A 12,711-nucleotide genomic window follows, 5' to 3' on the forward strand; every position below is an offset into this window, starting at 1 on the left:
ATTTAAGCTTAGTAGTAGCACTGATGTAGTGGAATAGCTTTTAATTTTACATACCACAAACTCCAAGTGCTTGAAGGAAATGGGCCAGGTAAAACCTTATCCTATTGTTTTGTCTATTGCCTCCCATGTTGGCTTATTTCAGGCTGCCTGCAGCTTGGGAGGATAGACGCAACTCTGCCAGAACACACCCTACTGCAAACAGGGGACCATGCTGTTTGTCCTCTCTTCCTTCATTCCTTAATAACTCTCAACATGTATTCCAAGTCTGAAGAAGAAAGAACATGAGAAGTGTGTTCTTTGAAACTGCTTCAGAGTGAAGAAAACAAAAGCTAAGAGATTCAGGGGGGAGGGGAAGGCACAATGAAGGTGATACACCTTTCCTTGTAAGGGGGTCTTACAGCTGAATTTGTTCTTGGGAATGAACATGTTGGCCGAGTTGCTGCAATAGACCAAACAGTTGACACAGAATGTTGTCAATTTCTTCTCAGCTTTAGTTCAATTGCTGCTGTTGCAGTTCTATCTGCCTTATGTTGTACCCTGTTCAGCCTGTGTATAGTTGTCCTTCAGTTGCAGTATTAAGAGTTCATGTTGTGGGAGTTCCTCCAAAACATGTATTGCATTCTGAAAACTATTTAAAATGGGAATCTGACTCTTGTGTGAGTATTTTTCTAAGCAAATAAATAAGCCAGTCAAGCTACCTGTGTAACTAGTAATTATCTGTGCCACTTGGGAAATAGTGACCTTGGCGCAGATGGCACCCACATTATCTAATCTTGCTCTCTTTTCTACATGGCTCAGGTGGAGTTCCCATTAAAGTTGTACTTTCACAAGGTTATGGTACATGGAAAAGGATAAGCCTTTCTAGGATAGAAATCACCACTGCTGTGGTGTTTGTTAGTGCTTTATAAAAAAGGAGGGGGGAATAAAAAGGCAGAAAAGCTTCCGTTCTGCCGTCAGGTTAACTGTGTTGTAACTCATTGTTTCCCTAACATTGGGATCCTTATCTCCTGGAATTCTGCCCCAGTTCAGACACTGGAAAGCAGTAACCTTAAACAAGAGCAGCACAACACTGTTGGTCACAAGTGATTTGCCATTATTCCTCACCACTGTAGGGGGAAGTTGCAGCAGAACACTTGTAAAAGCAATTAAAATTGTTGTTAAATAAATGATCTTCACTTTCATATATACAATTTTTATGCTTTAAAAGTAACAAATGTCCACAGAACTGCTTGATTCTTCTGTAATATCGCTTCCCCTTGGCTACCTGTGCCATGCTAAAATCAGCCTGTACTGTACTTGAACACTTCACTGTACATACTGTGCAATAAAAGACTCCAAGGCTGCGTTCTGCTTTTGTAGCTTCTCTCAGACTGGCTCTCCCAGAGAGCAGCTGCATAGAGGAAGCCACAGGTATCTGGCAATAGGGCTGTGCTTGGCAAGTGCCACAGAGCAGGACAAAGGCTGCAAAAGCTGCCTGAACTTGAAACACCTCCCACTTATATACTTAATAAACCACACTAACCTACTATTTAAGGTAGAGAGTTTTAGGAGTTTAAAAATAGGTATTTTCCACAGAAATGTGAAATGCTGTAAGTATGGTAACAATATTCTTAGCCAATCTTATCTGGATTAACTACCTTAATCTGCTTATTTTAGTCAACAACTCAACTCAGCCTTTTCTGAGCATAAGTAGATGAAATTAGTAGAATCTCCTCAAGCATCTCATGTGATGGAAATTACAGCAAAGAACATGACCAGTAAAGTAACCATGTTCTACAATGCTTACAGTAGGACACTGCTTTACTTCCTGGACCTAGGCTGTAGTGGCAAGGAGCTCAGTTACTGTACCTTGTGTAGCAGGCCCAGGGCATGACAGCTCGCTCTGGCTACTCCCCGAAGAACACGATGTGAGCAGAATGATGTGAAGCAGTAGTTCACTATCTACCTCTAATATCCACTGAAATGCTCCTGACCATTCCTTCCTCCATAAACCTTCAGGCTACAAAAGGAGTTGGGTGCAGTTTCCATTTCTCCTTGGACAAATACAAGGCGGGGTAGAATTGACCTTCAAGATAAAATTTTATTACAAAAATTACACAAAATAGAGGGTTTTACATTGTTGCTGTGTGGCGACTACAGCTGGATGCCTTCCAGAAGGTGCACTTGGTTACTTACCTCACTCTATTTGCATACAGTACCACAAAAAAAAATCCCTCAAAACCCACACCAGTAAAAGAAATCCGGTAGCTGTTCCACATCTGTTTTGAATGTAGGTTCTTTCTCAACTTTTAACTCATTTCAGACAAGAGGTGAGAAGAGTTGCTATGGAGTACAGAGTTCAAAGTGAGTTTGTTCCCCCCCTCCCCAGCTTGACATTTCCATGAACATGACTGTCTTGTCTTTGTAGAGAGGGCTGCAAGGGCAGTGCTCAGAGTAAAGTATGAGCATCTAGGTAGTTAACAAAACCTGGGATGTTTGTAAACATTTAACTTATTGGCATTACTTACAAAATAAAGTATTAGACCATGATTTTCCATCATGTCTGTGTCAGTATATGGTTTTATTGTTTCATAACAAAACAGAATTGGAATACATCAGAGATCCCAGATTAATCAAGCTGCAGACAGGGTCCCATCTTGTCTTCCTAGTTGCTCTTGCACCTAGGCAGCCATGCAAACACGTGTGAGTGTGCTGGGATGGCAGAGAGTGTCTGCAATGCCCACGTGCCCCAAAGTAGGTCAGATCCTGCCCCACACTCCCGAGGCCACGGCATTACTTGGTCTGTGCCGCCTGCTGCAGGTTTCCTCTTTCATCCTGGAGATCGCTTGAAACCGCTACCACTGCTGTCATGACTGCACTGTCCCCTTAAGATACCACATTCCCCCATAGCTCACACAGCAGTCCTGGAGAGAAAGGGAAAGCCCATGAGGTCTTGGAAACCATTGCACCATTGTCTGTCTTGGAGACAGTAACTGTGATCTAAAAAGTGACCTCTCCAGAGCATGAGACCAGAGAGGTTATCTCCGCCCTGAAGACTGCGTAGCTTAAATGAAGATGACAAACACAAGAGGGGCAAGGGTTGAGAGTCCACAAGGAGGACAAACAATGCAATAGTAGCAAGAAACTGTTTTTAGCGGGGGAGAAATGGGGATCATGAAGAAGCCAACTTAGGAAAGGCTGGGGGCAGGGTGAGGAGACAAGGGGAACTGAGAGGTAGACAGGCTGAAGCTCAGTTGGCAGTGGGAATGGGCTGGATGGAGTGTGAAGGCAATGGCCAGATCTGAAGCCTTTCAAGACACAATGTTCTATGATAATGAACTGTCAAATCTCAGAGCCGTGCTTTGGTATTCTGACCACACGTCTGCTAAGCTTACAGCAGCTAAGCACTGCAGCAAAGGAGTTCACTGAGTGGGTTTTCTTGTGGTTCATTTTCTTGTTAAGATGAGCATCACATCTCTGGAGTTCCAAGCTAATGGCTTCTCTTTTGCTCCCACCCTCCCATTTAGGTAATTCAACACACGCTTAAATACTGCTACAGAACTAGTGCTGTGCAGCTCCAAGGAAAAAAAAGTATCTTTTCTTCTGAAGTCTTGGGACTTGCACATTGCAATAACAAGAAATAAAGTGTGGAGACTAGACTTGATCTGCAGATGCAGAACTATGTTAAAGAACAGAAACATGACATGATAACACGAGGCTGGCTGCACAATGACTTAGAGCCTTAGATAAAAGCAGTACTCGGTTCCTTAGGGGAAGGTATGTTTTCCTAGAAACAGGTTATCTGTTAAAGAGCAACAGCATCATGAAAAACTAATGCCAGTGCATTGTCTCAGTGTTCCAGGAGAGCTGATACTTGAGCTCATCTAGTTGCTTGACGAATCTCCCAGCATAGCCAAGCCACATGAAAAACTGCCTAGCAGGCAGAAATGTCTGAGTTTATTTTAATGCTAAGCAGACCAGGTTCTTTCAAGCAAGACCAGTTTGCTTATTATCACAGCAACAGATCTCTGTAATTTTTCACAGCCACTATTATTCTGTTTCCAGATCCCAGTGTAATAAAGTACTTAAGCACTTGTCTTATTGAAGTGGGTGACAGTAAGCAAAGGCCCAGCAACAATGATTGAAGTACTACAGCAGTTGGCAACTTTCTACTTAGCCATCCTGCATGGCTTTTAAAGCTTGTGTCAGTCATGGCCTCTGTGGTCCCCAATTTATACTGTAAACTGCTTTAACAAGTAAATGGTGCACCTTCAAAGACAGAGATGAAAGGACTCAAATAAACATTCACAAGGAAGTGTCTTAACTACTACTTTGCCTGCTTGTTTTGGCCAGGGTTTTGCTCCATACACTGCTGCATGTCCTTCTCAGTGTGCGACACACTGTGCTCTCCAGCATTAACCAACAGCAGTCTGCTGGGAAGACTGCAGAACTTCCCACTCCTTTGAGTAGAACTCCACATTATTTTTAAATAACTCTGAAGTATCACCTTTACTATGCTCTGTTCACTGCTGGTTGCAGATGACACAAGATTTGATGCACTAATACAAAATAACACACAAGTTTGATTCACCACTCCTTGGAGGGAAAGGAGGCAGAATGAGACAAGAACATTTTGACAAAAGCAAGCTGAAGAAGAGGCTTTGATCTACATTACAGCAACTGTTCTTTCACCTTCAGTTCAAGGTAAAGTAAAATCCTTTGCTCAAACCAAGCATTAAAAACTCCTGGATCAAACCCACAGCAGAACGGGAACTTACCTTTAGCACTCTATCCACCTCCTGCTTGTTGAGATCCTCTCCACACTCCTGGCTCAGCTGGCTCTGGATGACGTTCCTACGCACTCGGTAGTTCTTTGAGAAGATTTCCAGCAAAACTTGGCGATGCTTTGAAAGAAAATGTGTCAGAAATACCCTGTAAGGAACAACCACTCCTGTCCCCTTCTGTACATCAGTCCTGCATGTGCCTTAGCCTGTACAAAACATTCACTGAACTGCATCAGAGGATTCTTGCTTTGTAATCCTGGACCTGTCCCATACAACTCTGCTCTCTAGCATAGTGCTCTTGCCTCTGGTGGGATCTCTCCATAACCCATGACCAGACCTGCACCTGTCCTGTGACCTGAGGCACTTCCAATGGTACAAGATCATGCTGAAGAAGAGGCTGCAACATACTCCTCTCAAATGCTTCCACAGTAATTCATGTGGTCCAGTCCAGCCAGGAGGTTGGATACTGCTTGATTCTCTCCTATGAACATTTATTTAGATTGTGGACACAGGAGTTACTTTGTCCATCCTCACTTTTTTAGGCACCTTCCCTTTCACTTCATTTACTCTGATAGCAATTAAAACTCAGGAGATGCTCACATATGCTGTAATAATTTCCTGGTTTAAGTATAAACAGACACATCTGGTAACGTCTTTTCATCTCTGGTTAGTGTTGCATTACCACCAAAAGTTAAAAAAAGAAAGATTGGACTGGATCCTGGTGTAAGGCCTGCATCAGAGAACCCTACCTCCTCACAGGTTCAAAATTACCTGTGTTCCACTGAGCTAGGTACTGACACGTTACCGACAGCCTGTTTCTGCCCACACTGCTTTGTCTCGACACAGCCACAATCAACCAGTAAGCTAAGAGCTTCCTCTCAACTGGACACAGGCTGGTATTGAAAACTGGGCACTTCAATAGAGAAAGAGGAAAACTATCTGTGGTGCCAGTTCCAGAAACACAGACTCAAACAGCGCCCAATGCTGAATAACACATATTTAACACTTATTTTTCTCTTTACCTGATCATAAGTGTCACCAGCTTCCCAAAGTGCATAGACCTTTAGTTCATCTGGTGAAGCAGCAGTCTGTGGAGGAAACTGAGAACAAGAGGCTGTTAAAAATAACCATCTATTTAATGAGTTCTGCTTAATGATTCTACGAGGCAGTATCCCTGGACACCGATTAGTGAATAAAAAATGTTGTTGCCATGTAATGAGAACTGCTGAGACAATGAGAGCTCCTCTCACTCCATGCTCAAACTTTGCTTTGGCAGCCCCCGGGCCCGCTTCGGTGTGGCCTGTCCTGCAGCCATGGGGCAGCCACCTTCTTGCAGGCCTGACCACTTCAAGCTGATCCGTATCAAACCTGTCTTGATGGCTCAGTCCTGCAGCACACAGACCCTGAATTAACAAGGGACTAACTATGGCCTAGGGAATGGGAGGAGCACCATGGCACCATGATGCGCGTCTTGATGTGCCCAGGCCACATCTGACTGATATTTCTGGTCACAGTGGGGCACAATGGGCCCTGGTGCCAACCATTTCAGAGCTTTAAAAGAGAACTGCTGGGCATACTGGAATCCCATAAATTTTGCATGAGGGCAGTTTCCCACTGGTGGATGGTCAACCACCACATACCAGAACAACCCCAGGGCTTGGACCTCAGCTGGTATTTCATGACAGAGGTCTAGATTTTTCATGTCAGCAACATTTCCTTCCAGACCATCCAAAGCAGCATTCAACTAAGAGCACCAAGTGCATTGCAGGGTCCTTCTGGAGGATTTTTACATTGTCAGTGGCAAGTTTTAGAGATTCATCCTGTGTTTATCTGCTTCACTAAGCCCAAGTCAGCATTACTGACAAGTACTATGCTTCTGATGTATTTGTCATCACTGTTTTGAGGCAGACTACAGGACTCCAAAGTCTGAACACTGATGGACAGCAAACCAGCCACATACTCATTTTAGCCTCCCAAAATGAAGTGGGTTTGACTTTCCCCTCATTCCCTTCCCACCATGTTCCAAGCTAGAGAAGTACATCTGCTTTTCTCTGAGGCAGAGGCCTCCTATCCCTGCCCACAGGAAGGGACACAACTGCCTCCTCTCCATGCCCCAAACTCCTAAAAAAATTAAATATCATCCATTTGCCTTAACATTTCCCCTCAGAGCAGTAAATAATGAGCAATGCTGGAATATGCCTTCACTCTTGACATGTCTCTTCCTGTCTGCCACTAACAATTTATTCCTTGCTAACTGCCCAGACAATCAAAGTCAATCATCTCTGAAAAGCTAACAATCCAGTTCTGATTGTTCCAGTACCTCAATCCTGGCTGCTGGTACAAACCAAGCCCTTTCTTCCCAGCCTCCCTCGTAACACCGAAAGACTTATGCACTGCAGAGGGAAAAATCAGCTTTTCTTCTCATATTTTGCTTATGATCTTACTGCAAAGGGCAAGAGTTTTGTCCAGAAAGAACTGCCTGGTGGGACTGGCAGCTTTGGCCCCCATGTTGGTCTAAATGGCTAGAATACAACAAGGTTTAACACTTGATTTAGAGCCAGCAGTCAGGTTTATTAGGGTTGCAACATCTGACACAATTCTCTTCTTGTAAGGACGCTCACTTCTGAGGAATAATATTTGCTGCATGCCTTCAGCACAGACAAAATCAAATACTTCCAGCTTCCCTCCAGAAAACAGCTGCAGCAGGAAAGGCAAAACACAGGGCACTGGGAGCAGCTGGCACAGGCTACCTTGCCCTGAGGAAGTCACTGGACACACACCTGGAGAGCAAACTGCTCCCACCTCAGCCGCATCTGAAATGCAGCTGTGTTTATCTGGCCACTCTGTGAAGAAACAGCTTGCAAACCAACACAATACTTACTTAGGAAGAAAAATCCAGAGAATCTCCTCCTTACTCTACATACTGCTGCCAACACTGCTGCCAACAGCACCCTACTTGCTCTCTGCTGTCACACAGCCTGTCCCCAGGAGCAGGAAATGCCATCAGTGACTCTTCAGAGACATGCTGCTCTGTCCAAACATCTTTACTATCTTGCCATCCACCATCCCTTTGCCATTTTACATTCATTATCTTAGTCTCTACTACCCCACCTTCAAACAGCTCTCTGCTCTCTTAAAAGCCGCCTTCTATACATTTGTCCTGTGTCACTCCCCCCTCCAAGCTCCCAGAGCTACTAGTGCAGGACTTTTAGGGGATGAACTACTGCCCTGGGAGCTGAGGGCTGCCACGTTAAAACAGAAACTCCAAGGGAGGAGCTCTTGGCTTTGGGATGTGTCTCACTAAAACATTGAGCACGCCCTAAAAACAGCCACTGCCAGGAAGCCTTGCATTGTGGCTAAACCAGACTGAAAAGGTCTGAGTCTGCCAGAAAATACTTATCAGCTGTAACAGTCAATGAAGTAAACTTTTGAGCTTTCCTCTCCAGGAGCCTGGCATCAGCAGTACCAAGAAGGCTCAACGTAAGCACAGGGCTGGATTCCCTCCTGCTACCCGAGCCAGGCAGGATGTCAGCAATGGTTACATCATTTCCTCATGCCTCAAAAATATCCTCAGGATTTGGGCAGAACCTTGCCACTGCATGGACCACGGGAAAGAAGATGGCAGGAGCCAACCACCCCCAAGCACCCCTACCAGTGTGCAGGAAATGGGTGCAGATACTCAAGAGCCAGATTCCTGAGCAGACGTTTCCCCTGGGGCCGGACACAGGCTCAGCCTGCGCAAGCCCCAGGCACACAGAGCCAGCGTCCGCTGAGGGTCCCTCTCCTTTCTCTCTCTGATGGCAGCAGCAGCCACTGCATTTGGGTGCACCTGCCCAGGATTCAGTTTCTTTACTTGACAACACCACAAAACCCAGCAAGCACAGCACCCTACAGGCATCTCCACAGCCTCGTTGGCAGTGGAGTGGCACCTCCTCTGCCTCCCCACGGGGTATGCCCTGGGTGCAGTCAGACAGCTTTATAATAAATCCTGCACTCCCCTGGTTAAGGTTTCAATTGCTGTTTTCAGCAATGTGCTCTCTATGATAGGGCAGCATGCTGGCCAAGACTGCCTTCATCCCCCACAGATCATTTCAATTACCTCAGACCATTGATTTTTATCACCAAAGCACTTTCAATTACAGAAAACTAACGAGCAACTATGAAATCCCATGCTAAACAACCCTTCAGGCTTTCCCTGAGCTCAGGAGCCTTCATCAGGTCCTGACAAAATTGTCCAGGGGAACAATCAAGAAACACCAAAGTGTATGAGCCCATGCAAAGAGAAGAAACAGCCAAAGCACCCTTGCCATCTGCACAGAGCATTAGTGGCAGGCACAGGGCTAACTATTTACAATGTTGGTGCAGAATCCTGTGCAAGATTCTGAGTTTTGCAGAAAGCGCTGTGTCAGCAGAACTAGAGCTTACAGCAGACCTCCAGCAAGAGGCATTCCAGTGACCACTACTTCTGCGCCTCTGTAGGTCTCCTGTAACAGGGTTTTCCAGACAGAAGGAAGTTCCCAACCACTTCTCTTCAGGAAAATTTTATTTTGGTTGTTGCTTGGAAAAATAACCTATCTCACTTTCACTCCTCACAGCCTTTGAGCAAAGTATAGATGGGATTGTTTCCCAAATCCTGACATTTCCAAAGCAAACAAGTCCCAGACCCAAGTAATAGAGCAGCAACGACCTCGGCTATTTACCACTTGCACAACAAATGCACACATTACACCACATACACAGGAGAGCTCAGCCAGCACCAAAAAGCAGGTCCAGGCAAACACTACCCCAGGACTTGGAAGCTGTCAGGAGAGAAAGCAGAAAGCACTGAAACTGGTGGTCTCCCTAGTGGCATTTCAAGTCTGTTCCTTCGTTCTCAGGTGCCACAACACGTACTGTGCACAAGACTGAACACGTTGGTTTTGCCCCCTTATAGCAACCCTACTCCTTAGATGAGTTTCAACTCCCATGCTCCAGGCTCTCTCTCTCACCAGCCTGCTTGCTCCCTGCTCTTTCAAGCAGTTCACACGTCTCTTTTCTTCTCTCCCCAAAGGCAGCTCCCAAGCTCTTTCTGGTTGCAACCCAATCAACGCTGCCAGATGTCTTGTAAAATTAATTTCCTTTCAGGCTCTTTCCCATGATGCCAAATTCCTTCTCCTTTCCTCAGCAATCTACTGTCATACAAACCTGCTCTGTCTCACGCAATCACAGATGTCATTTCCATAAAGACAAAGAAACAGAGACACCTCTGCACAGTCTAAGAGGAAAAGATCTGACCAACAAAACCTGCTGCAGATATGGTTTGTCGCTTCCCAGGAAGGTCTGCTGGGTGTGCCTTGCTGCTCCCAAGCAGTCAATACCACCTTTCCTACTCCAACTGTGTCCCTGTCCCTGAGAAAAGGAACTTGTGCAACCCCTGGAGAGATAACAAGAATCTGGAATTATCCTAGATCATGTTAGCAGGAGCAAGTTGGGATGGAGAGTTACTGCTGCCCAACAGCCTGGAAACGTAAACAGAGCCCCAAAGACAACCAAGCTATGCAGCATACCACAGAGCAAAGAAAGCAGAGCACAGGGCCTGCCAGAAGCAGGACACCAGACAAACCTCTAGCAACTTCAACATATCCAATACAGGACAGTCAGAGCACATCTGTTCTTCCAGTCCACCACCGCAGGACACGAACATCTCTAGCTCAGACACTTAACTGCACCCCAGTCCCTCCCCCACAAAGCACACAAAAGTGGAAAAACCATACTTACAGGCACCAAAATCTGTTTGCAGCCAGTATCCAGCACCATGTCCTGTAACATTTTGTCTGAAATGCCACTGAACAGAGTATGTCCTGGAGGCAGACTGGCTAGGTGAAGGTTAAATAACCGTTTAAGCTCACTCAGGGTGAGAACAAATTGTTTCTTAAAGGTTGAGGACACAAAGGCCTTCAGTTCCTGGGCAACCCTGTCAATGCAGCCTCCAGGCAAGTGGCCATTCAGAGAGTCCGTGGAGTCCTCCTCCGTGTGGAGGCCGTTGACAACGCCGTTGTTCATGCCCTCATAGGCCGAGGCATCCATCGGCTCCTCGTCGCTCACGGGCTCCTCTTTAATGCGGATATTGGACACATCCATCTTGGCTGAGGAGTCACTCGATTTCATCTCTGCCTTTTGCTTCTGGATCTCCTTTTCCAGCTGCCCATAGTTCTGCTTGACTTTTGCTTTAGCCATGTTGACCCTTTGCTCCCCAGAAACCACCAAGGGATGAGCTAGTAAGAAACAAAAGATACCATCAATCTCACCACAGCCAGCGTTGCAGCCTTGCAGAATGTTTCTTGAAGGGCTCATAATGAAATAGAAGCAGGAAACATCATCTGCTTGTGAAATATCTGAGGCATGAATCCAGTTTGTTGATCAGATTTTACTTAATTTCAGGGGTTTTTGTGGTTGGTTGGGGTATTTTGGGGGGGTTCTTTGTGTGTGATTTAAAGATAAACATGTTGACAATTGTAAGCCTGATACTTGGGGAAGGGTCTTCCAGTCAAGGAATTTGAAGCAACGACAAGTGTACTTGGCTCAATCACTAAGGCCTTTCCTGCACAGCAAGAAACCAGGATGCAGACTGTTCAGACATCTTTACTTGTCACAAACACTTCATTGCCCAAGAACTTTTTTTGTTTTGTTTGTCTGTTTAAGAGTATCTAGTGGCTGGTAGGGCCTGATGCAGCAATTGCCAGAGCCAGCACAAGGATGTCTTATAGGTACAGTGAGGAGAGTAAAGGGGCTAACACAACCTGAACACTCCTTTAGCATGAGGTGCAAAATACAAAGTCCAAGACACTCTTATTATTATTATTACCCAGTGACAGGGAGAAAGGGACAGGAGGGAATCCTTTCCCATGCAACTCTGCACCTCTTCCCCTGTTCTCTCCATACCCAAAGTTGAAAGGAAGGGGCGTGCTGGCAGCAGAGGAATCCAGTTTCAATGCCAAAGGAAGGAGTGCTATGTTTAAGGCAAAAGCACACCCAGCACACATTATCTTCTCTGCTGCTAGGCTTGCTAATCCCCTCCTAATAATCCAACACCAAATCCTTCCAAGCAGATCAGACACAGGATATTCAAATGGACTCATACGCTCATTTGTCAGCTCTGCTTAGACTCTTCATTGGCTGCAGAGTCTGGCAAGGAGCCAAATGCCTGGTTAAAATTCTCTGGAATCTGAAGTTTTCACAATCTTTTAGGATTATGGAGCAGCTACTTTAATATTCTCACTGGCAGTCATGGTGGAGAAGGATGTCAATAAGAGAGAGCTTCACACCTACTTACAGCCCCCTGGCAAACACATTCTCCACTAATTGCTCAGCCCTCAACCACACCACAGAGAGCCCAGTGCAAATGGTGGGGGGGGAGGGGGGAGGGGAACCACATCAGCTTGCAAAGTGAGAGTTGAGTTACTTGTGCACTGGCCTAGTCCTCTCTTTGGGAGCTGCTTACACCCTTACACCAAAGAAACTGCCTTCAATGAAAGTGGATAACAGAACCAGCTGATTTTACACTATCAAATAGCAAGCTCCCTGTGCTTACTCTGCTACAAGGACACTAGAGTGAGCTTGTGTCACCCCAGCACCAGTGATGTTAGTATCAACCAATATCTGTTACAAATAATCCAGGGGAAATTGCAAGAAAGGAAAAGATATTAAACAAAACAGGACGGGTCCCCACCACCTTCAAAACCAGAGAGGAACTTCAAAACTTCACCCAGGAACGTGGAAGGAAGTACATGCTTCAAGATGATCCAAGCACAATTTCATTTACCTGATTGTGCCTCCTGTTTCTTTGGTGTCAAGTGATCCTTTAAGAGACTATAGACCTTTTCTAATCTGAAAGACAAAATATCCCAGGACACTTTCAGTTGTTATGCCCACATGCAGCCATGCCAGCTTTAGCCATCAGCTAGAACAG

At 45.5% G+C, this 12,711-nt stretch overlaps 1 protein-coding gene across 1 annotated transcript in view; it reads right to left on the minus strand.

Moving 5' to 3' along the window:
* Positions 1-890: 890 nt before the first annotated feature.
* Positions 891-12,711, minus strand: part of POLR3E (RNA polymerase III subunit E) — a 30,396-nt gene continuing 18,575 nt past the window's right edge. The window contains exons 17-21 of the mRNA XM_054180406.1: positions 12,565-12,629; positions 10,521-11,017; positions 5,786-5,863; positions 4,758-4,883; positions 891-2,903 (exon numbers count right to left, since the gene is read on the minus strand). Coding sequence (XP_054036381.1) covers positions 2,847-2,903; positions 4,758-4,883; positions 5,786-5,863; positions 10,521-11,017; positions 12,565-12,629 — 823 coding nt within the window. The 3' untranslated portion in view covers positions 891-2,846. The remainder of the gene's footprint in view (positions 2,904-4,757; positions 4,884-5,785; positions 5,864-10,520; positions 11,018-12,564; positions 12,630-12,711) is intronic.

The sequence above is a fragment of the Dryobates pubescens genome, chromosome 4 (assembly GCF_014839835.1).
Source record: "Dryobates pubescens isolate bDryPub1 chromosome 4, bDryPub1.pri, whole genome shotgun sequence".
NCBI classification, from domain to species: domain Eukaryota; kingdom Metazoa; phylum Chordata; class Aves; order Piciformes; family Picidae; genus Dryobates; species Dryobates pubescens.